This window comes from Trachurus trachurus, assembly GCF_905171665.1.
Source record: "Trachurus trachurus genome assembly, chromosome: 7".
Classification (NCBI taxonomy): domain Eukaryota; kingdom Metazoa; phylum Chordata; class Actinopteri; order Carangiformes; family Carangidae; genus Trachurus; species Trachurus trachurus.
The window spans coordinates 1,774,125-1,800,366 of record NC_139901.1 but is presented as its reverse complement, the minus strand read 5'-3'; the positions used below and the strand labels follow the sequence as shown (position 1 = coordinate 1,800,366).

General features: G+C 43.5%; 3 protein-coding genes across 4 annotated transcripts in view; 1 reads left to right on the top strand and 2 right to left on the bottom strand.

Moving 5' to 3' along the window:
- bcap31 (B cell receptor associated protein 31) overlaps positions 1-26,242 on the top strand; it is a 381,037-nt gene that overhangs the window by 156,757 nt on the left and 198,038 nt on the right. The window lies entirely within an intron of this gene.
- pim2 (Pim-2 proto-oncogene, serine/threonine kinase) lies at positions 269-4,791 on the bottom strand. Its single transcript, XM_083974842.1, has 7 exons — positions 4,521-4,791; positions 3,612-3,712; positions 3,386-3,436; positions 2,452-2,660; positions 2,189-2,358; positions 1,893-2,069; positions 269-1,772 (listed from the first exon to the last, which is right to left on the bottom strand). Exons 1-7 carry the CDS (start codon positions 4,576-4,578, stop codon positions 1,612-1,614), a joined length of 927 nt encoding a protein of 308 aa, XP_083830968.1. The 5' UTR covers positions 4,579-4,791; the 3' UTR covers positions 269-1,611.
- otud5a (OTU deubiquitinase 5a) overlaps positions 6,816-26,242 on the bottom strand; it is a 37,967-nt gene continuing 18,540 nt past the window's right edge. For both annotated transcript variants that reach the window (XM_083976023.1, XM_083976024.1), the window contains exons 3-9: positions 14,903-14,967; positions 14,668-14,824; positions 14,428-14,576; positions 13,410-13,595; positions 10,705-10,921; positions 10,543-10,614; positions 6,816-8,966 (exon numbers count right to left, since the gene is read on the bottom strand). In XM_083976023.1, coding sequence (XP_083832149.1) covers positions 8,833-8,966; positions 10,543-10,614; positions 10,705-10,921; positions 13,410-13,595; positions 14,428-14,576; positions 14,668-14,824; positions 14,903-14,967 — 980 coding nt within the window. In that variant the 3' untranslated portion in view covers positions 6,816-8,832. The remainder of the gene's footprint in view (positions 8,967-10,542; positions 10,615-10,704; positions 10,922-13,409; positions 13,596-14,427; positions 14,577-14,667; positions 14,825-14,902; positions 14,968-26,242) is intronic.

Genomic DNA, 26,242 nt, shown 5'->3' with positions numbered 1-26,242 from the left:
TTTTCTTTACCTTCTGTCAACCTGCTGCTCACTGTTTACTTTGACTTGGTACAGAAAGAAGATCAGAAATGTTTTTATGAAAACCTGAAACACAACATGATTTAATTCTACTACTTTGAATCATTTCCCCATTTTTCTTTCATTTAAATGTTTATTCTGATTTATTGCTTCATCAATAAAGTAAATATTTCAGATTAGTCACTTTAATGAACAGAAACAATAAGAGAACAGCAGTCAGGACCAGGACACCATGAATGAAGAGTGAAAAAAACTCTTTTATTCAAACATTGGACCTTTTTCTTTTTGATCCATTATCATTATTTAATGTAAATAAACCATAACAAGTGATAACAAGCCACTTTGATCATTAATCACAGAGTAATACACAAGTATTTACAGTGACATCACATCCAAACATCAACAGGACGTGAGCCACTACAGACCAGACCCATGTGGTTTTTATCTGAGCCTGGAAGAACTTCCTCAGACCTGATGGCGCAGGAGGAAACTCAGAGGAAATAAATATCTGCTCTAACATTAAATTAAGATTCTGATGTTAACGCCAAACTACAGCCGACCTCAGAGCTGAAAACTGATCTGAGATCTGACTGTGGACTGACAAACAAGTCAAGTCACAACACCTGCAGTGATTCTCTGGTGCACGACTGTAAATAAGGGAAATGGAGAAAGTGCTCAGCCGAGGTCTGAGGAGATTACCTGTCAAAGATAAAGAAGGGAAAAACTCCCCAAACCTTCCTCCATGAAACGGCCTCAAGAACGAGAACGAACAGAAGATCACATGATATAAAAAACAGAAACTATCTGTTAATATTTTAGTTTTGAAACAAAGATGGAGAAAATGAATTTGTTCCAATTTCTCTTCCAGAAATCTATACTGACATCGTTACAGCCCAGATATTTTCTATCATGTGAGCTGTCATCTCTTGTCTCTGTTAAAAAAAATATTTCAGTGTGCAGATGATGCAAATGTTCACACAGGCTGATCTCTCTCCATTTTCCTCAAAGAACAGAGGAGATATAAAATACAGAGTGAATTACTGGACTGACAAACAGCAGAGAACCAGAACCAGAGTTCTCCTCTACAGCTGGAACTGACGGAGCCGTGGACACGCTCCGCATCTCAATAAATACTCAGTTCAATAAATAACCAAACAGGAGGTTCCAGACCTGCTGCCTTCGCCGGGAGAGATAAATAAACCAGAGAACAGGAGCCTGGGAGGGTCAAACCAGAGTTCAGTTCACGTTTCAACGACTCCTCTTCAAGTCTGATGCTCATTCTCTTACATTAAACATGTTTGTGGAGAGTTTAGAGATTACAACCTGCAGGAACTAGGACCTAATGCAGAGACTTCACCTCTGATGCAACTCAGACTGTTTCAAAAGCTTCCCAAAGTAAAAACAGTAACATCCACTGTGTCGTCGTCTGCAGCCGTTTGTCTCTGTGAATTGTGCTTAATGGGCTGAAACATGAAGACACCACTGATCTTTCAAGTCCATTCTGATGCTTTGGTTCCTACACAGTCTGAGTGCTGAGGTCCCTCATGTGGACTCTCAGGAGTCCAGAGTCTTGTATGTTCAGGGTCCGTGCGGTTACAGCGAGTGAGCGGCCAGAGAGCTGTGCTCCTCCTGCAGGTCTCCTCCCTCCTCCTCCGCCTCTCCTCCCTCCATCCAGGGGTGAGACAGGATCTCCTCCAGAGTTGGACGATCCTCTGGACGGTAGGACAGACACCAGCGAATCAGAGACTGGCATTCTGGGAAGAGAAGGGAGGGTAAATTACGGTTACGTGAAGTTGTTGGTTATTATGAGAAGATGACGAGGCAGCTCTCATTTAAACCAATCACGCGGGCGGATGGGCGGGGCCTGTGCTCACCTTTAGAGACCCGTTTGGTGAAAACCGGCGTCGCAGCAACAATCTCCTGGTCGCGTTCGAACGGGATGTCGCCGCACACCATGTCGAAGAGTAAGACCCCCAGAGACCAGGTGGTGAGAGAGACGGCCTCATAGGACTGAGACAGGATCCACTCAGGAGGACTGTAGACCCGGGTCCCTGAGGACACAGGAGACAAGAGATGCTGTCAGACCTCAGGACTCACAGATGTAACTGACAAATCTTATTAGTTTTTATAAAACAACTGAGAAATGAAGCAATCCTACAAGCCAGTGTACCTTCAAACTCGCTGTACAGCGTCTCTTTGAGCGGCGCTCCAGACCCAAAGTCGATGATCTTCACCTCGAGCGTCCTGGTGTCCACTACGATGTTCTCATCTTTGATGTCTCGGTGCACGACTCCCTGAGCGTGAACAAACTGCAGCGCCTCGGCGATCTGACGGAAGAACCTGAGGGAGAAACCACAGAGACGTTAGAGACAGGAGGAGCGGAGGAGAGACAGAAGACCAACATCAGAGTCACAGAGGAGAGCGGGGACCAACCGGAGAGCCAGGTGTTCCGGCAGCGCGCCTCTCTCCGTGATGAAGTCGAACAGATCCTGATACTGCGCCGGCCGCTCCAGCACCAGCAGGAAGCCCTGGCCTTCCACCTGGAACCAGTCCAGCATGGAGATGACCCCACCGTGACCCCCGACCTCGGCCAGCCGCTGCAGCAGAGCGATCTCCATGGGAACAGGGCCGACCTCACCGGGCTGAGGGGAGAGGAGAAGGAGGAACATGAGTGACTGTGGACATTTGAACATTGCAGTTTATGGGGACCGGCCTCTAGTGGTCATTACGTGAATTGACAGGCATTTACATAATATGTCAGAGAAATCTTTTTTATAATTTCTCAGATCTTGAGTTTACATCTTCAAATTTTAAGTTGTGTCCAACAACAGTCCAGTGATTTATTTTTTTAATTTGTGTAACAGAAACTATATTAAATAACAATCTCATCCAGATATATAGGCTACATGTCAGTAATTCAAAGAGAAACTCCAGTATGGTCGTTGTTGGTGGTTTTGCCCTGACTCATGGTCTGCAGGTGTGTTCCAGCAGCACTTTGTTGTGGTTTGGGGGGAACTCCCAGTTCGTGTTGTGATGAATAAGAAATGAGTTTGCTACTGAGGGAAAATCCTACAGCGTCATCTAGCAACCCGTGACATCACTCTTTCCGTGGGAACCAACGGACCATGTATGTAACTCACTGATCTGATCAGCAGGGGGCAGAGCTGATCTGAGGTCTGTTTCCCTAACAGTTCATGGGAGGACAAACAGTGTCAGGGTCTTAAACCGACCACCCCTGGGTTCTGAAGTGTTTGTCAAACAACACCAGGTGTCACACTACACTCTGGGAAATTTGGATGCATGGTATGTCACTTTTTGTCTGACGTATCACATTACTAATGATAATATTATTGACTGTGTCACTCACCAGTCTGGCCCACTGCTGAACTCTGTCACTGGAAATCTGTTTAATGGCAACCTGGATGGACAAAAAGGGCACAGAGACAATTTAGTTTAATATGCAGCAGCAGAGTGGATCAGTATTTCAGTGTTTTAGTGTGTAAAATAAGACTTAGACGATGAAAATGCAAACACATAAAAAACAAAATAAAAATGGGGACAGCAAAAGTGTATGTGAAGGTTAGTGGACCGACCTGCAGTCCATCAGAGAGCCTGTGGCCGGAAAACACTGAACCGAAACCCCCGCGGCCGAGCAGAGCCCCACAGTGATACTGACTGCAGAACGGTTCCTTCCCTAAGAGGGGGGAAGAACACAGACATTAAAACACATGACTCTTACCTATTGTTTTCCACTCATATCTATCTCTCTATCAAGAAACTTTTTGTATTCAGGGAAACTCAACATATTTACAGTGTTACTGAAAAGTCCAGTTACCCTCCATGACATAATAGTAGCCTAATAATAATAATGAATTTTATTTGTAAAGCACAGAGCCAACAATCTGTGCTACAGAAATGGAAATAAGAATTTAAAAGAGAGCATAAAAAAAGGCTACTGTTAATTTAATGACTTCCATTTCCAAATAAAATGAAAAACTAACAAACCAAAAACGACACTAAATGAACACAGAAAGGAAATGAAGTGTGTGATGTAAACATTTACACAGCATCTACAGTCTGTGTGTTTGGTGTTTAGCTACTGTTGACGCCCTGCGGCTCTTTGATAAAACTGAAAATAAAATAAGATCCGATTAAAAACAAATAAACTCTTCCTGCCACCTTTAAACAGTCCGTAGTTTCCGGTGGACTGTTTACAAAGTGACGGAAAAGTTGTAAAAAATGTAACGTTTTTCTCTCTCTCTCTCTTTTTAGAGACATTTCTCCTTTTTTTTAAAGAGACATTGTGCATCCAGTCACAATGCAAACAGTGCTGTATAAGTTAGGAAAATATGACAATGGTTACAAATTAGCCAGAACGATATTAGGTTATATTGTGCAAATTTAGTGAATATCCTCTTCTCCGTCCTATAGCCTCCTATCTCCTATGTGTCAGTCAGTGGTAAACACGGTGTGTGCTGCCTTCAAACTCCTGTTGTTCTCACCGTTTTTCCCTCGGACTTCCTCCTCCAGCTGAAACTCCACATTCCTTTTCTCCAACATTTTCTTGACGTGTTCAGTTAGTTGGAGCGGACATAATCCATCCTGCCATCGGCTCAATTCCACTTTATCGTTTTTAAACCTTTTTCAAACGAAGCCACCGTTTCCCTCCGGCTGTTCCGCTTTTTAAATCCAATTTCAGTAGAGAAAACGACCGTAAAAGCTCTTCTCCCCTGTTAAAGTTGAAAGTACGAGATAAAGTTCTTGTTCACTCCGCACTTGACCGCCCTCTGTATTCTACACTTGTTTTGGTCTGTTTATAATCCTTTGCCTGGCCACGCCCCTTTAGTGCATCTAATCCAATCAGCGCTGAGACGTGTGCGCAATGTTTTGAAAGTGTCCCGCCAGTCAGAGGCGAGCTGCCGTTTCTGCTCTCAGCTCATGAATATGCAAGTGAGGAATTCGTAGAATTCAAAGCGGCGCGAGGAGGTGACGGGAAAGAGAAGCCCCATTTCCCCCCAAACCGCGGACTATTTTAACGGTTCCCCTCCGCGCCGCTTCCCCCCCCCCCCCTTCTCTGTCAGCCCTGATCTGACTCTGCAGGGTATGCACGTAGAAATAGAGCCCAATTTAGCTCGCTTTATAATAAAATGAGACTGAGGTTGCCCTCTGTTCCTGTCAAATGGACGTGTCATTGCGAGGAAAGACCATTGACGCAAATAGTAAATGAGCTGAAGTTTGACGCTTTGGCCTGTTTTACAATAACTTCTTAAAAAAGTTTTCTGCTGAAAGCCCATATTGGAAAGAACAGTAACAAACTTTTATTCTATACTAGTTATTCTAGTTTGATTGATTAGCTTTCCCAAGTTTGTCACATGAATTCCCTTGGAACATTTGTTTAAACCTGTCATTTGGTAGGCTATATTTATTACTAGATGCCCGTACGTCACATTTTGCACGCTATAATGTCAATTAAATTAAAATTATATGGTTCTTTTAGGAAACTGCTCAGGAGGTTTTTTGGAAATGAACAGAAATGTCAGGAAGGAATATAGCTAATAATAACACATTTCTAAATAATGTTTGTCAGTAAATGCAGAATGACTTCAGTGATAAACACATAGAACTGATATCTCAGGGAGATGAGATATTTAATTGAGTGGTCACTGAGTGTATATGATGATGAACCTGCTGTGCAAACAGAGATGCTGGGACATTCAATAGTTCAATCATTTTCTACATTAATTTGCCATAAAATATCTAAAAACACATGACAAAATCCTCTATCTTTGTTGAACACAGTCGTTAAACATTCTGAGAAGTGCAGGAAACAGGAAGTGAACTCTGGTACCTATTAGAACCTCCACGGAAATCCGCTTCACATGTCTGGGTTCTACCTGGGCCCCTGCAGATGATGGATTTCCTGGTGTTTTGGCTCATTGTCCTGCTAAATCAGCTGCTTTTCCTGGGCTTTCAGCAGGTGGACGAACACAAGTGGCAAGTGATCTGGGAAGAGACCTTGATAATGTGGACCTCCTGGTCCAGGTCCAGAAGCAACAAAGACACCTTTCCACCTCCTGTGGACTGACTGAAGTGTATCTAATCTCCAAACTGGTTTGACTGACTCCAGGTAGTTTCTGTTCACATCATTAGTTGAGATTCACGCACAGTTTCAGCTGCACTTTGTGTCAACCACTACAATACATTGTTAATTAGTGGAATTTAGATTAGGATCTGGTCATAGCTTATGATGATTTCACAGGCTTCACTTCCTTCTGTATCTATCTCTTTCTTATTCTTAGAACTGAGTAACCAGGACGTCCTGGTGGAGAGTTTAGGACATTGCCAGCTTAATGACAATAGTGCTATCTTATCTCTCTTTCTCATTTTCCGTCTGCTCTGCTTATTATCCACTAAAAGAGCAAAAACATAAAATAAAAAAAACAGATTTTTCCTCTGCTTCAGTCTGGAGCCAGAGGAGGGTTTTGTGAATGAGTGAAGGTAAAATAAGGGTGTACATCAAATGTATGAAGAGAGGGAAGTGAAGACAAAAAAAGAAAGTGGGAGGTCAAGAAAAAAGAGAAGAGACAAGGATGAGAAAGAAATATGAGGATATAAAGGAGATAAAAGACAATAATGCAAAAAAAAAGGGATGAGAAAGGGCGAGACATGATGATCAACAGATCAGGGGCCACTCACCCAAGACACCCAGAGTGAAATGACAGGAGAAAGATGGAAGAAAGATTCAGTGAGGCATTTGTGTGCAGAATAAATCTCCCAAAGCTTTTTTTCAGAAACATTTTCCTCTTTTTATTCCAAGAAAAAAAAGGTATTTTCATCCCAAATGAGAAAATAAAATAAAGCAAACTTATATTATTAATAATAACAACAATAATAATAATCAATCATTAAGGGGATAAGTATGACAATTCTCTTTTTTTCTCTCCTTTACTATTTGTCGCTTTTTCTCTATGATGATATTGGTCGTGGTCAATTAAACATGCAGCTAAATAAGTCCGATGATGATGAGGATGGAGGTCATGGTGGAGGAAGAGGAGAAGAAAGACAAAAAAGGGAGAAAAGAGGGAGGAGGTGTTACAGACTGTGAAGAAGTCACTGCTGGCTGATCATTTTTTCAGACAACAATGGAAAGTAAAATGTGTGTTGGTCACACAACATGGCTGCAAGTGGAGCTGTGACAGTGATTTGGCTACTGGGGGGGCTGAACTAATTGTAAAGCAGCTTATTAGCCGTGTTAGAAACCTGAAAACCATAGGGCACTGCTTTTAAAACACAAGACTGGAGGTGGAGGCCTGCTCGCTAAAGGGGCAGGCTAACAGCTTATAGCCTACAGAGGCCCGTCGCCTTTTTCAGTACGGATTGCTCATTCCTCCATTCCTCACAAAATGGCTGCCAATGTGAGCTAAGAGAGGAATGAGACCCAGCGGGAAACTATTTGCTAACGGCAGCTTAGATTATAAAGTAACACTGTGGCTGCTGAAGGATAAGGTCAAGAATGCAAACACCGCTAGCAAGCAGCACTACTGTTAGCTTAGCCATCACTAGTAGCCTGAAACAGTTTCCCAGTAATTCTCCCTCGTCGTCTGGTTACCAGCACTCTGTGAATAATCAGAATTAACAGGACGACCACTGACGGCTACGTTAGCAAGAGTTAGCACAAACCAAACACAGAAAGACTCGAGGTGAAAACTAGCTTGTTGAAAAGCATGCTATCGTAGCCTACAGGACACCAATAAAGACACTTTAGTTTAGCTTTTGCGTGACTTTCAGTTCTGATTAGCGGCAAAAACACTCCTTTTTGGAGCAGCTGACTGTAATGAGACCAGTTTGCAGTGTGACTAAACTAAAGAGGGAACTAGCTTAGCATACAGCATCAATGTTGTGGAATTTTGCTTAGTTTTCCTTACACGGAGTGGCTGTCAGTGGGAATTACAAGAAGAAAACATAATGCTATGGATAGCAAAGCTAACAGCCATGCAGTTTGTTAGCTATATGAGAGGAAACTAACTTGAAACGCAGTAAGACTTCAGGTGATCGTGTAGAACTGAGAGTTGTCTTTTTCACCTCCGATTAGCATTCGTCACATAAAATGGCTGCCAGTGGACGCAACGAGAGGAGTAAAAAATTCAGACAAAAATATTGCTATCAGCGATGTGGCTTGTTGGCGGTGTTAGCAGGAGCTAGACTTGCACCGTGCTAGCTCAGCATACAGGACACCATTACACAGTACCTGTAGAGTGGTCGTCTTTTTCAGTTCTGATTAGCATTCCTCATTGAAACCAATGGCCTGATAGCTGCAGTGCTAATTAATATCCCGCTACAAACAGAGTCATCGGTGCAATTCTGGAAACTAAACAAAATATAAAAATTTAAATGGATGAGGATGAAAGCTGCCAAATGTGATGTTTCAATGTCAGAACTGATCCCAAATAAGCAGCAAAACCGTGCTCCCTCTGGAAATGAAAAGTGGGGTTGTTTGGTAATGCTGGATCACTATTGGCTGGAAGTAGGGCATTATGGGAGACAGGGTAAGGGGAAGTAAGGGAGGGAAACAGGGAAGGAGAGAAAGAGGGAAGAGGAGCCGACAGAACGGAGAGAGATGAGAAGGTGAGTTGAAAAAAAAGAACAAGTGTGCATTTCTTTGATGTTTTATTTTTTTTCCCTGGTCGATCTCCTTCTGTAGGTCTGAGGTGAGGGGGTGGAGGGATCAGGATGGTGGAGGGAGGAGGGGGGGGGTCAAAGGTCATGGTTGTGTGTGTGTCTGTGTGTGTGTGTGTGTTGTTTGTCGGCCGGCTATCAGCTGCTGTCGGGTGACGGCTCTCTCTCTCGGTGCATGGATGCACTCTGGTGTTTGATGCTGTCCAGGTACTCCTGTTGAGAGACGGCCAGCACCGACGCCAGGATCTCATCGTCCTCCCAGTCTGTCAGACCTGGAACACACACACACACACAAACACTGGGTGAGACACCGTGGTGGTTGTATGCCACATCCTGCCCTTTCCTCCGGAGAGCTCATCACCTGCTTTGAAGTAGCTGAACCAGGAAACACACTGAGCCAGGCCCAGTTGTGACAAGTTTCAAGTATCAGACATAAAATTTCACATCTGTGACTGGAGGGACTGTTACAGAGTTCTGGTTGGCTGGATCAGCACTCCTCACTACCAGCTGACTGGTTGCTAACAAACACTGTGTTCAGCATCTCATGGACATATTTGAAACCTTATTTACATACATTTTATAGATTGAATTAAAGGGATAGTTCAACATGTTGGCAAATTGGCCTATTGCCATAATCCCTAAAGTCATAGCAGTAGGTTCATTACCTTTAATTATCGGTGCAAGCTGTTTTTAGATCGGCGGGGCCGAGACATGAGCTGCATGGTATTTCCACAAACTAAATACACAATCCAACAACTCCAAAACACACACAATATAATGAAGTAAATACTCAGAACTACTTGCTCTTTCGAAGTCACTCTGCGAAGGAGCCGTGTCTGGAATGTAGTTCCGGCTACGTATTTACCTCAAAAACAACTCTGTCTCATAACGTTCCATTATTATTTTCATAGCGTGGTGAATGTGCAGGTCACAACTTGTCCACCAGAGCGTTTTGGAGTTGTTGGATTGTGTATTTGATGAGTTTGATGAAGGAAAGGTGAAAATACCACACACCATGCAGAGCTTGCCTCTCTGCCCCGCTGATCTAAAAACAGCTTGCACCGACAATTAAAGATACTGAACCTACTTCCTAAAACCATGGGGATTATGGCAATAGGCCAATTTGCCAAGATGTTGAACTATCCCTTTAATAATTAAAAAAAACAAAAAAAAAGGAAAAATAGATGAATTGTGATGCAAAATAATAGCGAAGTTGTTGCAGTGATCCTTTAGAGGTCATTGTGAGCTGCTGATCTCATCTCCTATGTTTGCTGCAGGTCTGATGGTTCTGACTGAGACCTGCAGCTAAATCCCCCGCCACAGCAACCCCACTGAGTGTAGAGGTGCAGGATGTCTGCTGACAGCAACGCGCAGCACACTGTCACAGAGACGTGCAGACGCTGTGGATTAAGTGTTGTTGTTTTTTTTGTCTGGACTGCAGCTGAGACAGAAGTCCGGACCCTGGTGACTGCAGCATGTTCAGAGCTGCAGCAGTTCTGGGCAACCGCTCTTGATTATGCCCCGAGAAAAATAGAAAATTATTGAGCAGCGAAGATGAAAGAGACAGAAACAGGTCAGCACTGTTCTGTCCTCTGATAGAAGCATAGCTCAGTGTTCAGAGCTGAGCTGTAAACAGCTGATAAAACTCATATTGTTAGAAAACAACACTGAAACTGAGAGAGCGTTTTCTCACCCTAGATAACCTCACACACACGACACACACACACACACACACACACACACAGACCACGCCCTGCTTCGCTCGGCTTCCTGTTAACACAGGCTGAGGTTTGCAGCAAGTACAATTCATTTCTAGAGCCAAACAACAAATGTGTGTATGCTTCTTACCAAATGCTGTAGGCGACATCTCTTGCATGATGGCTCTGTACTCCAAATGATGACGACTCTGATTACTGGGACCTACACACACACACACACACGTAAGGAACTGAATGCTTCATGACACACATGCAGTGAGGTAATGTGTGTGTGTTTACAGGTGTGTATTACCTGGTGCGCAGGGAGAGGGGGGTTTGCTCAGGATGAGGGCGGCTCCGGTGGGGGAGGGGGGCTTGTTGTTGGTCGACGGGGCGGTCGTGAGATCCGAGTGGGAGTGGGAGTGGGAGGGATCCGAGTCCCGTTGCCGTGGCGACCGAGCGCTCCAATCGTCGAGGCCGCTGGAGGCCGCCGCTGTCGCCGAGCTGCAGGTGGCGCTGGCCTTACGGGGCTGAGGGGAGGAGGGGAGAAGAAGTTCAATTAAAAGAATAGTTCACCCAAAATTCAAATTGCACTCATTATCTCCTCCCCCTCATGTGGACTAAGGGCTGGGAGAAGTTTCAGAGTCCTCCGTGGCTTCTCTGAGTTACAGGGGGTCTCGGCGTAGCAGTGCATGTCCATATAACGGTTGCAAATGGATACCAACTGTCTTCGTAACAAAAAGACACACCAAAAAACATCCAAATACCTCCATGCTGCTCGTATGTAATGTCCGTCTTGTATTGAAGCCGCAAATCGCGCGAGATTTGGATGGACTAGGAAGAGGAGCTTCCTTTACAAACAAGCTTGAAATATAGACTTATTTAATTTTTTTCGGAACAATTTCGCATTTCGGGGCTTCAATACAAGACGGACATTACATACGAGCAGCATGGAGGTATTTGGATGTTTTTTGGTGTCTCTTTTTGTTACGAAGACAGTTGGTATCCATTTGCAACCGTTATATGGACATGCACTGCTACGCCGAGACCCCCTGTAACTCAGAGAAGCCACGGAGGACTCTGAAACTTCAATTTTGAGTGAACTGTTCCTTTAATGTACCATTTTGACAGTGTGGGTGGTTGTGGGTCACAGAGGGGGCGGAGACTTAAAACAACAACCTGATGGGAACTGCAGCTTCAAAGCCTGCTGCAGAAGGCTACAGGGAACTTCCTTCAGGGTGTTTTCTCTTACAAGGGTTTCTAGGAAAAAAGCTGAGTCCTTTATAGTGGTTGAAGTTTTTACAATGGTAAAAATTCCTCTGTTACCATGGTAATTGTCAGAATCAAGTCCTTCCTCGTTAAGGGGTTCACCTACTCTTCATTTTCCTCATTTATCATCATAAAATCACTGTGCTGCCATTAAAGGGATAGTTCGCCCAAAATTCAAATTTCACTCATTATCTACTCACCCTCATGTAGACTAAGTGCTGAGAGAATTTTCAGAGTCCTTCGTGCCTTCTCTGAGTTACGGGGGGGTCCGCGCAGCAGTATTTGTCCATATAATGGTTGTGAATGGATACCACTTTTCTTTGTTCCAAAAGACACACCAAAAAACATCCAAATACCTCCATGCTGCTCGTCTGTAATGTCCCTCTTGTATTGAAGCCCCGACATGAGAAATTGTTCCGAAAAAAATTAAATAAGTCTATATTTTAAGCTTGTTTGTAGCGGAAGCTCCCAGTGTCTCGGTTCACTGCTAGGTATTTGGATGTTTTTTGGTGTGTCTTTTTGAATGAAGAAAAGTGAGCTCCGTTCACAACCATATATGGACAAATACTGCTGCGCGGACCCCCCCCGTAACTCAGAGAAGGCACGGAGGACTCTGAAAATTCTCACAGCACTTAGTCGACATGAGGGTGAGTAGATAATGAGTGAAATTTGAATTTTGGGTGAACTATCCCTTTAAGGCGGAGGGAGAGGCACCTTTAGTTTTGTTCCTCAGTTTGGTCACTAAGGTCTTTTGTGCAACAGTTCACTGAGTGGAGCAACTCCTGATAACACTAGTGATGACTGTAACTCAAGCTCTGGCATCTGAGTGCAGCGGCGACGCATATTCAGGCCAATGAATGTTGAAAAAATGAGCTGGAAGAGAGGGGCAGGATATTCCAGAGTTTAAAGCTCTGAATTTTCAAGTTTAAAGTCAATCATTTGAGAGAAAAAATACTTGAAAATCAATGTTTTTCTTAAACACCAATTTTCTCTCTAAGTGCCGCGCGGCGTGGCTTGTTGCTACTGCTAATACTACGGTTCGTTTCTGCGTGTTTCCGACTTGTCAGAACAAAATGAGCAGCTGGATGAAGTTCAGCTTCCACAGGCTTCCTCTCCTCAACCTGGACTCACTAAAGCTCTGGATAGTTGCGCTTAAAAAACAGAATTCCCAAGTGGAATGATTATTATCAGAATGAGCCGGGCAGCGCTCAGAGATGACATCATCCAGGTCAGAGGTCAGTAGGTCAACCTACAGACCCCGGATGTTGATAACAGCTAACCCTGGACTCAGAGGGGAATAGCACTAGCCTATCATAACTAAATATTGGTGAAATGAAGGAGTTTCTCTGCAGATAATGTGTTATTTAGAGGCTGCATTGCGTACCCCGTGTACTCGCATTATATGGATATACGCGGCTCTGGGCTGGATCTAATTTCATCAGAACGACTTGTAATGACACCAAAGTTATCTGGGTGAGTAAATGATCGTATTTTATGCTAGAAATGAGGTTCAGATTGTAAAAAAAAAACGGCAATTCCCCTTTAATGTTTACTGCACGTTGCTCTCCCAGTCTCTCTTCCTGCTTTCTCTACACTGTCCTATCCAATGAAGGCATAAAATGCCCCAAATAGCAAACTCCAGTGGATCAGCTCCTGAGGTCTGTAAAAAGGTTTGTGACTGACAACAACACAAACTCAAAAGACTTTTTTTCCCCTGAACCTTACACTTCAGCAGCCCACCCTGTGTACCTGTCTGGCCTGTTTCTCCTGGTCCTGCAGCCACTGCAGGTAGGACTCCCGGGCCACCTGCTCCTCGATGGCCTCGTTGGTGGCCTCCCAGTCCGTCGCCCTCTTCTTGTCCTCCAACATCTGCTGCTCGATCCACGACTCCTCCGACGTCTTGATGGCCGATTTCATCAGAGACGTGTCTGCGTACTAAAGGAGAGAGGGGAAGGAAGGAAATCCTCAGTTAACAAACCAGACTGACACACACACTGTTCCTGCCTACCAAGGGTTAAAGGGATAGTAGCATTTTTTTAAAGTGGGGTTGTATGATCTACAAATAAGTACTTTAATTGCAGTAGAAGACTCTCTGCACTCCTCCCGTTAGAAACGCCAGCCCATAGCCCTGCCCAGAGATTTACAACATACATTGTTGTGAACAGACCCAAAGAAACGGCCTAAAAGAGGTTTTACCTGAAAAAAAAAACCCAGTTCCATTGTTCGCTATAATAGCATTTTTTCCAGCCCTTCAAAGTGCAGGAAAAACACAGTTTTTATTTGGACCTAACCAACTGCTGATTGGCGGGCGCTAACCCTGGGCGGAGGGATACGTGAGTTGGTTAGCTCCAAATAAAAACTGTCCTGCACTTTGAAGGGCTGGAAGAAATTATATTATAGCGAACAATGGAACTGTGTTTTTTTTTTCCAGGTAAAACCTCTTTTAGGCTGCGAAAATAGGCCGTTTCTTTGGGTCCATTCACAACACTGTATGTTGTAAATCTCTGGGCAGGACTATGGGCTGGCGTTGCTAACAGGAGGAGTGCAGAGAGTCTTCTACTGCAATTAAAGTACTTAGGGGCTATTTGTAGATCATAAACCCCACTTTAAAAATATGCTACTATCCCTTTAAATATCAACACATCAAACAGGGATTTTCTAACTCTATATCTCTGAGCTGACCTGCACCCCCCCCCCCCCACCCCCTCTCCACCCCCTCTCCCTCAGCTTCTTGGTCTATGTTTTGAAGTAAGTCAGGTTCTGGTACCCCTGGTTTGAAGGCAGGCAGACCCAGTCCAACGCCGATCGTAGCCTTGTTGGGGTTCACAACCGAGTTATAGTGGATGTTGCGGTGGTAGCTCACTCTGATTGGCTCGTCGTTGTTCTGGTGGATGCCATGGAACGTGTTGATTGGCTCTGCAGCAGAGGAACAAGGGTGAGGTGTGATAGGTCGACGGTAACAACAGCACACACACACACGGGTGTTTAACCAGACATCTGGACTCACCTGTGCTGTACTGATACACCTCCACCGGTCTGTTGTACATCTCAGCCATGGCCTGCATCTCGATGTGGTTGCCGTGGCAATTGTTTTTCCTCTTTCTGTTGATGTATGTGGTGAAGTCCTCTGTCACGTAGTTGGAGAAATAGTCTGCGTTCTTCATCTAAAGGAGAAACACCTTTGTGAACATGGATGCTGACTAAGACTGGGATAAAGAGTGAGGTCAAAGTCAGTGGCTCACCAGGTAATCCATACAGTGTTTCCTGACCACTTCATGCATGTCTTGATCTCCATACACCTGATCAGCTGAGGGAGACACACAAAGAGTTTGGGTTAGACGTTGGATAAGATTTCTGCACTGACAAACCGCAGCTTGAACTAAAACACACAAAGAAACAAAGAAGTCTGATAGTGGAGAAGCTTAAATCAAAAATAAAAACGGAATTGTGCATTTTGTGATAAAATTCTGAAGTTTGGTACACCTTCAGCCAAATGCATTCTGAAAATAATTGGATATGGAGCCATCTTGAATTTTCAATATGGCAGCCATTTTTCAAAAATGGCCACCGTTTTCTTATTTGATGACAAGAAATAGAAAGAAATTATTTTCAGTACAGAAATGAGGGTGTCTGACAACCACAAGGTGCTTATTATTATTTATTTGGGTATTATTTACCGACTTAGTTTATTTGTTGCTCGGTTCATGTTACTTTCAGTTTGTCTTTGTATGTATGAATGTGTTTGTATATGTTTTTATATGTATATGACTATATAGAGAGATAAAGATTAGTAACCATATGTTAGAATAAATCTATATGTATATAAATATAATAATATATTAGAATAAATCCAGTTAAATAACTTCATAAATTAACTTACTGTATAGATTATAATGACTAGATAACTTGATAGATAATTTCAAGTAATAATGACTAGATAACTTGATAGATAATTTATGAATAAGGGGTGGGAGTAAATAAGTTTCAATAAATCAATAAATAAATCAAATTACGGTACCTTTATTTTCAATTATTTTATTTTATTTTTTGTTCATATGTTGTCTTTGCAAAGTTTTTATATGTTATGTCTGTCCATTTCTGTATTATGTTTTATTTCTTTTAACATGTCCGAAATAAACTTAAACTAAACTAAACTAATAATTTGATATTGAGGAAATGCTTGGTTAAATCCATTTACTATACCACTGTTCATTTTCTCCCCCCCCCCCCCCCCCCCCCCCCCCAAATCATTGAAAATTCAAGATGGCCACCATTTTTCAGCTGTGTCAGATATGGATTATCTCAGAGAAGAATTTCAAGACTCGCAAAGGTTGTGGCAATATCCTGGCCAAACCAGCGTTCAATTTGAAAATTTTTTGAAGAATGGCTGCCATGGCCGCCATATTGATAATTCAAGATGGCTCCATATCCAATTATTTTCAGAATGCCTTTGGCTATAAGTGTATCAATCATGCTTTTACAGTGGCATGCTGAAGTTTGGGCACCCCTGGTCAAAATGTCAGTTAATGTGAACAGTTAAAGCAAGTGGAGGATGAAATGATCTCCAAAAGACAGAAATGTTAAACATGAAACACTCTTTTGCAATATTTTAAGCAATATCAGTGTATTATTTATCCTATATAATATCCTTTTAATTTATGGTGATTATGTGTACATCATGTAAACATGTGCAACCGTGTGAAGTATGTAAACCATGAATGGAATAAATTTAAATGAAATGAAATGTTAACTTTTTACAGTTTCAGAGTGAAAAAGGGAAACAAAGCAGCTGCAAAAGAATGGGAAACCCAGGAGACTGGAGCTCTGAGAACTTTGACCAAGGTATCAGACAAGATATTTACTGTTTACACACTGTGATAGTTTACAAAGGGGGGGGGGGGGGGGGGGGGGGGGGTACTAGGTATTAACTATGCAGGGTGGACAAACCTTTGCTGCTGGCCCTTTTCCTTTTCTGTCATTTTAAAAATTTAAAAGAGAAAAAAATGATATAGTTTAAAATGTAAAGGTAATTGATGCCTTTTGGAGATCATTTCATCTTCCACTTGATGAACTGTTCACATGTTCACAACAGAAACTTCGGCCAGGGGTGCCCAAACTTTTGCATGACACTACGATGGTTTTCAGTGTGAAAAACTTCTACTTCCACCGTTTACCATAAACACACTTAGCTAGGCTACTCATTTGTTCAGATTAAATTATTTAATTTATCTTTTGGGGAATAAAATACATGAAACTGATGCAAAGAGAAATTTTTCATTTTATCGTCTTGCTGTTCCATCGATGTTGAACTGGTCTTAACATGTGTAACTGTTCCTTTAACTGTCAGTTTCGTTTTGAGGCAAAGATTCAGTGAAGTGGGTTTACGCAGTCACACTTTTATTCAGAATCGGATCCTGATCTCCAAAGTCCATTCACACCTCTAAACACACACACACACACACACACACACAAAGTCAGGTATGCACAGCCAAAATGTCAAAACACACACACACACACACACTTCCTTAAGCAGTATGCAAATGAGCGTCACTTTGGTTCGATTTACAGCAAGTCACATGGTCTGCGGCGATTCTCAGAACCCCCCCCATTGACTTCCTTTTTCTCATCAGCGGTTTCTGTGTGTGTGTGTGTGTGTGTGTGTGTGTGCGTGTGTGTGTGCGTGTGTGTGTGCATGCGTGTGTGTGTGCATGCGTGTGTGTTGATGTTGATGGAGGTTAAAGAGTTTAAGCTGCTGAGCGATGACTGACACACACAGGGTGTCACACTCAGAGCAAAACTAACACCTACGGTCGCTCGGCAGCAGGTGTGTGACTAAAAAACACACACAGGGAATCTCCCAACACATCAGCATTGTGTGTGTGTGTGTGTATTAATGGCCTTTTCTGATGTTAACACACAGAACAAAAGTCACATCCATGACTCATCCTGACATATAGAGCGTCACACACGGTAACAAACGGTTTCCACCTTAATATTACCCACATCAAAAAAATCTGAGTGTCAATCAAACTTAAAGGGATACTTCACCCAAAATCAATAATTCACCAATCATCTACTCACCGTCATCCATCATCCAAAACACACACTATGAAACATCCAGATACCTCCATACTGCTCATCTGTACTGACCCAAGAGTCCTGAAGTGTGTGTTTTGGATGATTCAAAAGTATGAAAATCCGTTGCCAGCCGGACCCCCCCTGGAACTCCTAAAGAGTTTTGATGACTCCAAACCCTTCCTTGGCATGACGGGGAGTAGAAAATTGGTGAATTGTCGATTTTGAGTGAAGTATCCCTTTAAGTGTAAACCAGTCAGTGTAAGTCTTGTTGCTGCTGTGTGAGGAGTTAAAACTGAAGAAAAAAAAATGATTACAAAAAGCTACTGAAAAAAGTTTGGACAAATTTCACATTTGTTTGATTTTTGCAGTAAAAATGAGGAAATAAACTAAACTAAAGGTTGAATGTTGGAATAGAAGTGACACTGATAGTCATTGAGCCCTGTATGATGTAGCCTTTCTGACTTTCATGACACTATACACACACACACACACACACACACCATTCACAACAAATGTGGATTGATTAGCGATGGAATATTCTGTTATAAATACATGACTTCCTCCTGTTTCATAAAACCTACAGTGATCAGCTGAACTTCCTGACGCTCTAAATTAAACATTTGCACATGGAAATGTTTGACTGCAAGAAAAACCTGAGCTCAGCAGAGCAGTGTCAGTCTCACAGCGGAAACTTCAGTTTCTTTTACATAATGAGAAAATGGGTTTTATAGGGAAAACAAACCAGGTGTGTGTCAGACTCATACTGAGGGGATCTCCCTAAAGATCACCCACACTGAGTGAGTCACTGGGTCAATCCCACACTATTTACATATCCACCAATACAGGCAGAGCAGAGGAGAGGAGAGGAGAGGAGAGGAGAGGAGAGGAGAGGAGAGGAGAGGAGAGGAGAGGAGAGGAGAGGAGAGGACAAAGGAGAGGAGAGGAGAGGAGGACAAAGGAGAGGAGAGGAGAGGAGAGGAGAGGAGAGGAGAGGAGAGGAGAGGAGAGGAGAGGAGAGGAGAGGAGAAAGGAGAAGAGAGGAGAGGAGGACAAAGGAGAGGAGAGAGGAGAGGAGGACAAAGGAGAGTAGAGGACAGAGGAGAGGAAAAGAAAGGAGAGTAGAGGACAGAGGAGAGGAAAAGAAAGGAGAGGATAGACAGAGGGAGGAGAGAAAGGGGACAGAGGAGAGGAGAGGAGGAGAGGAGAGGAGAGAAAGAGGAGGACAAAGGAGAGAAAGAGGAGAGGAGAGACAGAGGGAGGAGAAGAGTGGAGAGGAGAGAAAGAGGAGAGGAGAGGAGAGGAGAGGAGAGGAGAGGAGAGGAGAGGAGAGGAGAGGAGTACAGGGGAGAGGGGGGGAGAGGAGGAGGGTTTGGTTAGTGTGTGGTAGTTGCTGAGAAACACAAACACAGATAGACTTCTGCAGAATTAATGAACCACACACAGGAAACCACAGCGGGCGCTATGATTGGTCAGCCTGGATATTATTCTCAGAAAGGTGGGGGCGTGGCCTGTGTGAAAGGAACTGTGTCCGTCCGCTCGTTTGACTACTGATGTCGATAAAGTTTTTATCTGAACCGCACAGACGCGGACACCACCCTGGTCACCAGCAATAGCCAACTGCAAAGCATGCTGGGTACTGGAGTTAAAAAGACAAGTTCTTAGTTGGTTCATTTAGCTTTGGTTTTATTTTGGAAGAGTTTCATAACAAACAGTCAACAAAATGATCAGACTGATTGAATTCATGTGAGATTTAGAATAAATTAATATATTAATAACTTATTGACTAATTATTGAACTTATTGATAGATTTTGAATTTTAAACACACAATAAAAGCTCTGTACTGAGCAAGGACAGGCCCAGGTAAAGACTGGATCTGGTTCTGATCAGGACTAATATCACACACACATTAACAATAGTGTGTGTGTGTGTGTGCGTGTGTGTGTGTTGTGTTTTTATCTCACTGCAGCTGGCCAATAAGAGAGCAGAGTGTGGTCAGTCTACGTCACCTGTTTTCTGCTGAATTTCATCAGAGGTCTCCGCCCACCCAGCAGGTCATGTGACTGACTGACTGAGCAGCATTAGGTTAACCCCCCCCCCCATGACCAGGACCTGCATCAATACATGTGTGTGGGTGTACATCCCTCGTCTTTCTGTAGGAGGTAATCTTCCTGTTTAACGGTGAGCTAACGTCCTGTCAAAAAGCAGGTTAACCCCCTCTGACCCTGCTGAGCCACCGTACTGAAACACCACAACAGACCCCGGGTCAGTCCTCTGTGACCAGCTCCAGGTGACCGGACAGTCTGACCTCTGACACAGACTTTTATTTGTTTAAATTTGACTCTGCAGCTTCTCTGATACCTCTCTCACCTTTCACGGTCAAACACCAAGAAAACATTTTATTCTGGAGTTTTGGAGTAAAACAAGGGTTTATACTTTTATTTTTATATATTGAGCCTGAGCTACTGAGTTGTATGTTCCAGTATCTTTTGTCTGACTGAGGAACTTCAAACTTTACCCTCCGCTTCTGCCCAGATCCTCCATTTAGTTTGACATGATTTCTCTGATTCTTATATATTTCAACCTGCAGATGGACAATAAATAATGTTAGTTACAAACTGTCATAAAAATATTTCAAAGTTTCTGTTGAGCATGATTATTATTAATGTGACTCTGACTCAACTCCCGGTGCTGGGAGCAGTGAGATCAGTCTCACATAATATTAAATTACTCAGTGTAAATGAGGTCAAAAGCAGATTCTCTATTCATACGAAGAAACTCTATATACACACACATGCTTGTGCGCATACACACAGTTATATAGCCCCTCTGTGATTCTCCTTTCAGGTGTGGCTGCTCTCTCTCCCTCTACCTGTGTTTCCCAGGTAACCTCCTGGAGGACCACAGGCCTGTACGACGAGAGAGGAGAGGAGAGGAGAGGAGAGGAGAGGAGAGGAGAGGAGAGGAGAGGAGAGGAGAGGAGAGGAGAGGAGAGGAGGAGGAGAGGAGAGGAGGAGGAGAGGAGAGGAGGAGGAGAGGAGAGCATTGACAGCACCATGAGTAAAGTAGTTGATGTGATGAGAGAAGAGCTCCACAGTGTTGGCCAGCAGGTGAACAGGTCTGAGCGGTGACTCTGGACTCAGACTGAACCCTGTGTGGTTATCAGAGCTGCGTGACACTCGTCAGTGTTTGTCCACGCTCACTGTTCGCTGTTGACTTAACATTTGTATCACTTCTGATAACAACTGCAAACAAAACTGTCAAATGGCAGACACACGCACGCACGTCGCACGCACACTAACCGCTGTCGAGCTGAGCAGAGGTCAGTCGGTAAATGCTGTCCACAATCAGCTGACCTGTGTGTGTCTGTGTCAGTGTATGATTTCTAATCCAAACACACAATCAATGTAAGAATAGACCTACGTATATCAGACTGAAGGGAAAGTCCACCTTGACACAGATCTGACTCACCTACACACACACACACACACCCAAAACCTCGTCCCAACCTGAAGCTGAAACTTAAAATTAAGACAGTCCCGTGAAAGTACCCAACAAGTGCAGTACACACCCACACACATACACACACACACCAGCAGCAGCAGCAGCAGCAGCAGACTGGTGGGGAAAGAGTGGAGATTCCTCTTTACACACACTGTCTGGACTCAAACAGTCAGACGTCTGTGTTACAGTAAAACCAGGTCAGAGGGCACTTGGACAGAGGTCTCTCTCTCTTCAACACTTACACACACACACACACACACACACACACACACACACACACACACACACACACACACACACACACACACACACACACACACACACACACACACACACACACACACCCCTCTGGTCTTCACCTGACCTGAGCTCAGTGCCTCATTAGCGACAGGTCATCTGTGCTCATCTTAAAGTGATAGTTCAGCTGATTCAAACAGCTGAGAGCAGGGCTCCAGAGTAACTTTTTGGACTAGGAGCACAGTGGCCACTAACTTAAAATTTTAGGAGCGCAAACAGAAAATTTAGGGGCGCACACTGAAATCGACTTGCAAAGTAAATGTTCACATTTCCTCAAATTTTCACTGTATTACTGATAAATACTTTGATAAATGGAGAAACTATAATGTTTAGACACACCATGGTAAACTCATCCAAGAACCCCCCCCCCCCCCCCCCCCCCCCCCCCCCCCCCCCCCCCCCCCCCCGGGGGACAAGGTGCCTGTGTAGGACAGCCCCTGTAGTTTGGCCTCCTTGTCTGTTGACCCTGATTGAGCCACATGTGCACAGACACCTTGGCATCAATAATATCATTTATATCATTAGAGGTTATTTATTGCTCTGTGTGTTATCTATTTTATTATCTATTATTCTTATTTACATTAAGCTGCTGGACGACTTGAATTTCCCTCCAGGGGGATGAATAAAGTATTTTTCTAGTTCATTCTTCTATCTAATAATACCTGAGAGCAGCATCAACTTCTATTGTCAACACTTTATAACAGCTTTTAAAACACAGTGAGGTCTGGTCTGAAGCATCGAGGACAGAGCCTCCCTGACATCCATAGAAACTTATAGCAGTTTTTTATGGAAACCTATGGCTGAGGTCATGGAAACTCTTCTACAGATGCCACCATCTTACCAGAACCTGACTCTGCCCCAGTTCCATTTGATGAAAAAAAAATGAGCAGAATGGAGGGGAGCGTTTGGAGTCGGGACTTTACTGCATGCTGGCTTGTGGTTGGCACAGGCTCAGTCAGCTGTCAATCAAAGCAGAAGACTCTTAATTGTAGGGACAAAACCCACAGGAAACAATATTATCACTATGCTTCAGTCACAATATGATATCACTGCAATTTGAAACATTTTGTGACATCCTGATCCTCAGTGCTGAGATACATTGAGTTGAATGACCTGTTTGCAGCTGTAAATCGTGTCCTGAACGGAAAAGATCTGTCAACATCTGATTCATCTAATAACACACAGCTCAGTCTGTCTCACTTTCATCATTTCTGTTATTCTTGCAAAGTGGGACTGTCGAGCAGGCATTAAAATTTGTATTCTAGGGGTCGAGTGATTAGAGAGCACATCCCATGGTGGCGTACGCCTAAAGCACTGATCGCCTGATCGACTCCCGACCGAGACGATCCTTAGCGCATGTCATTCCCCCAATCCCCCCAGTCTGTCTCCCAGCTTTCATGTCTCTCTACACTGTCCTATCAAAGTGAAGGCAAAAAAAACGCCCCCTCCCCATAAAAAAAAAATCTAGTTCTAGTCTAGTTGTTTTTTTCAAGTTTTTAAAAACTGCAATTTATATGTGCTATTTACGTAATAAAAGATCAATACTTTTTTAAATTTTACAACATTTGGAAGATATTTCTGGAACTGTTGCGGAATGGCGATATGGAGGAGGCAGTGGGAGAATGAGATAATGACATTTTTTTTTTTATTTAATATTCATTGCATAACAATTTCTCGATTAATTAGTGCGGTTTAATTTATCTTTTTTAATTTTTTTGCTATCTTTATTTGTTTAATTATTCATTTATTTTGGTTCATTTCAGTATTATTAATATTTTCATTATTTCCATATGTTTAAGATGTTTAAATTGTTGGATGTTGTTGTATTAACACAAAAAAACAATAAATGGTGAGATTGTGAAGTGAAGAAGTGCAGATTTGAGTGAATCCGTGCTGACTTCAGGTCAGCCTGTGAGGCTACAGGTCAGTCAGCTGAGCGCAGGAATCTGACTCTGGATGTGAAGTCTGTGAAACCAGCTGGACCGGCTGCAGAAAGACACGCAGCACGGCAACATGTTGCTTTCTCTTTCAGAGAGAGGAGACAGACAACAGGTCTGTCACACACACACACACACACACACACACAGCGAGGTGTGGAGCAGCTCTACAGTGTGACTGTGAATATGGACAGGAAGGGGACGGATGAGTGGACGATGGACAGAGGGAAAACCCAGGAACACCTCAGAGTGTCGGCCGGCTCTTTGCTCTCCTTCCCTGTGATAAAGCATGACCGGCAGCAGTGCATGCTGGGAGTTATCAGCACGCCGGGGACACGTGCTGAGGTTGCTCAAGGGGTCTGAAGCAGGAGACGTGTCCAAGAAACACCACTGACTTACTGTATCTAACACACACACACACACACACAATCTGAACTTTCCTCTTGTTCTGAGCTTAGCGCTGTTGAAATATCCTCATGATGTTTCCCTTCATTCATTCATTTAGTCTGTTCATGTTAACATGGCTCTTGCTGGTTGCTGTGTGTGTGTCAAGCTCGTAACTTACTGTTTTTTTGGGGGGGGGTTTCTTTTATTATAAATCAATTTCATCCCAATCTTTTACAAAAAACACAGCTGGTTCCCACTGCAGCTGCTAAAATGTTTATAAAACATCTTTTAAAGTATTTTGTATTTGGACTACACACACAGACTTAAGTGCTCGTCGTTGCATTGTTCATTTTCATACACAGCATCGTAGCTGTGTCTCATGGAAGCAGACAATGTCGAAGCAAAGTGTCTGCTAAAAGTAGTAAACACATCTGACAGTAAACTTGTTAGATGTCACAAAGAAAAACATGAAACTTCAGATTTAAAGGAGAATTCCTTGTTCTCTCCGCCACAGAAACTAACACTTTTTCCTTGTTGTGATGATTTCTTTACAAAAATAACCGGTGGAGCAGTGCAGTGGTAATGTCCAAAATATCTCTGACCGTTTATTTTAGTAAAGAAATCATCACAACAAGGACAAAGTGTTAGTTTCTGTCTGTGATGGGATAGTAATGTCTTTCCAGGATGTTTCAGAGTTCAGCTGTCTGAGGTGAGTGGCTACATGCAAAAACACAAAATTTATACTGTTTATACTGTACACTATATGAGTTCAGTGGTGTCTCATAAGGATTCCAGTCATGTACCATAGATATTTGATTGTTTTTTGAGTGTTTGTTGTGGTTGAGAGAATTGCCCCCATAGGTTAGCGTTGTCGCTATCGCTAGCGCCGTCTAGCCATGGTGTAACTCCGGTTTGCCTGCATCAATTTTAGTCGCGTTTTTTGCTCCCCCCAACACTGGGTGACCATCATGACAACGATTTAGGGGTCAAAAATGACCGGAATTCTCCTTTAAGAATGGGAAACAGCAAATACTTGGCAATTAAAGGTACATTGTGTAGGAATTACTTCCATCTAGCGTTGTGGTTGCATATCACAAGCAATTCAATCGTATTTTTCATGCTGCATTCACGTGAAATCGGCAGACAGACGACAGCCGCTGCACGTAACGGCATAAACAAGCCTCTATGTAAACAAGTGGTTGGTCAGCACGAGGCAAAACAATACACGTGACAATATGTTGTCATGGCGATGTCGTATTGTTTACCTGACCCACGTTTTACCGTCTTTCTCTGGACTTCTATGACTAAAATGACATCTGGTTTGTTAGCGACGGCTGTCCGCCTGACTGCAGGTGAATGCAGCATCAGTGTAACGCTCCATTCCTCCTCACTGCATTTTCATAAATAGATAACAGGAGAAGTTACACACTGTACCTTTAAGCTTTAGTTTATTATGAAACTTCATGTCAGTCATAGTTTCATGTTCTTTCTGTTGTTGTTGTTTTCAAAGCCAACCGGTTTCTGTGACTCCTCTGCTATTGATCCATTGTGGTGCTGAGCTGCAGTGAGGTGTGTGTGTGATGATGATGATGTGAGTCATGTCAGGTATGTTTGGATCAGCGGTCATGGAGCGTGAATGTGTGTGTTTGTGCTGTTGCTCAGCAGGAAGCAGCTGAGAGACAACATCACCACGCCCTGAACGTCAGCCATGCCTCATCTGCATACACACACACACACACACAACAACAACTAGAGAGCAGAGCTGAGAGCAGCACCCCCCACAGGCTGCACAGGTCACCCCACACACACACACACACACACACACACACACACACACACACACACACACACACACACACACACACACACACACACACACACACACACACACACACACACACAGCAGACAGCAACATGTGAGACCTGATAGGATTGTTTGTCTGTGAAGCTGTGTCACTCTGGACCAAAGCCTGCAGACAGATGACGGGCAGCTCCACCAGCAGGAATGTGACCTGACGGCAGGAAACACACACACCCAGCTGTGTTTACAACTATTCCCAGCCTCCAGTGGAACCAAACAAACACACACACACACACACACACACACACAAGTCTCTGCTTTGGTCTCTCTGTACCAAACCAACCTCTGTGTTATAGGTGAGAGGCATCAGACACTGTTGACATCACGTCTCTGAGGGCTCAACTCCAGCCTGCTTTCACACCACGCAGCCAGGCAGCACCGCGCTCTGATTGGTTCAGAGAGCCAGAAAAGGCGGCAACAACAGGGCTCTGGTTCACCTGGACCCTGGAGGATCTGGATCCTCTGAGATCCTCTCTGAGGTCTACACACATAAAGCACCTAAACCTCAGTGTGGAAACAT

What these genes read in the sequence shown, in the direction of transcription:
- pim2 (XM_083974842.1), bottom strand. Translation starts at nt 4,578, where the DNA reads ATGTTGGAGAAAAGGAATGTGGAGTTTCAGCTGGAGGAGGAAGTCCGA. An exon ending in GGCTCTCTGATGGACTGCAG is followed by an intron (nt 3,437 to 3,611) that starts GTCGGTCCACTA and finishes TTGTCCATCCAG; the next exon opens with GTTGCCATTAAACAGATTTC. An exon ending in CACCAAACGGGTCTCTAAAG is followed by an intron (nt 1,773 to 1,892) that starts GTGAGCACAGGC and finishes TTCTCTTCCCAG; the next exon opens with AATGCCAGTCTCTGATTCGC.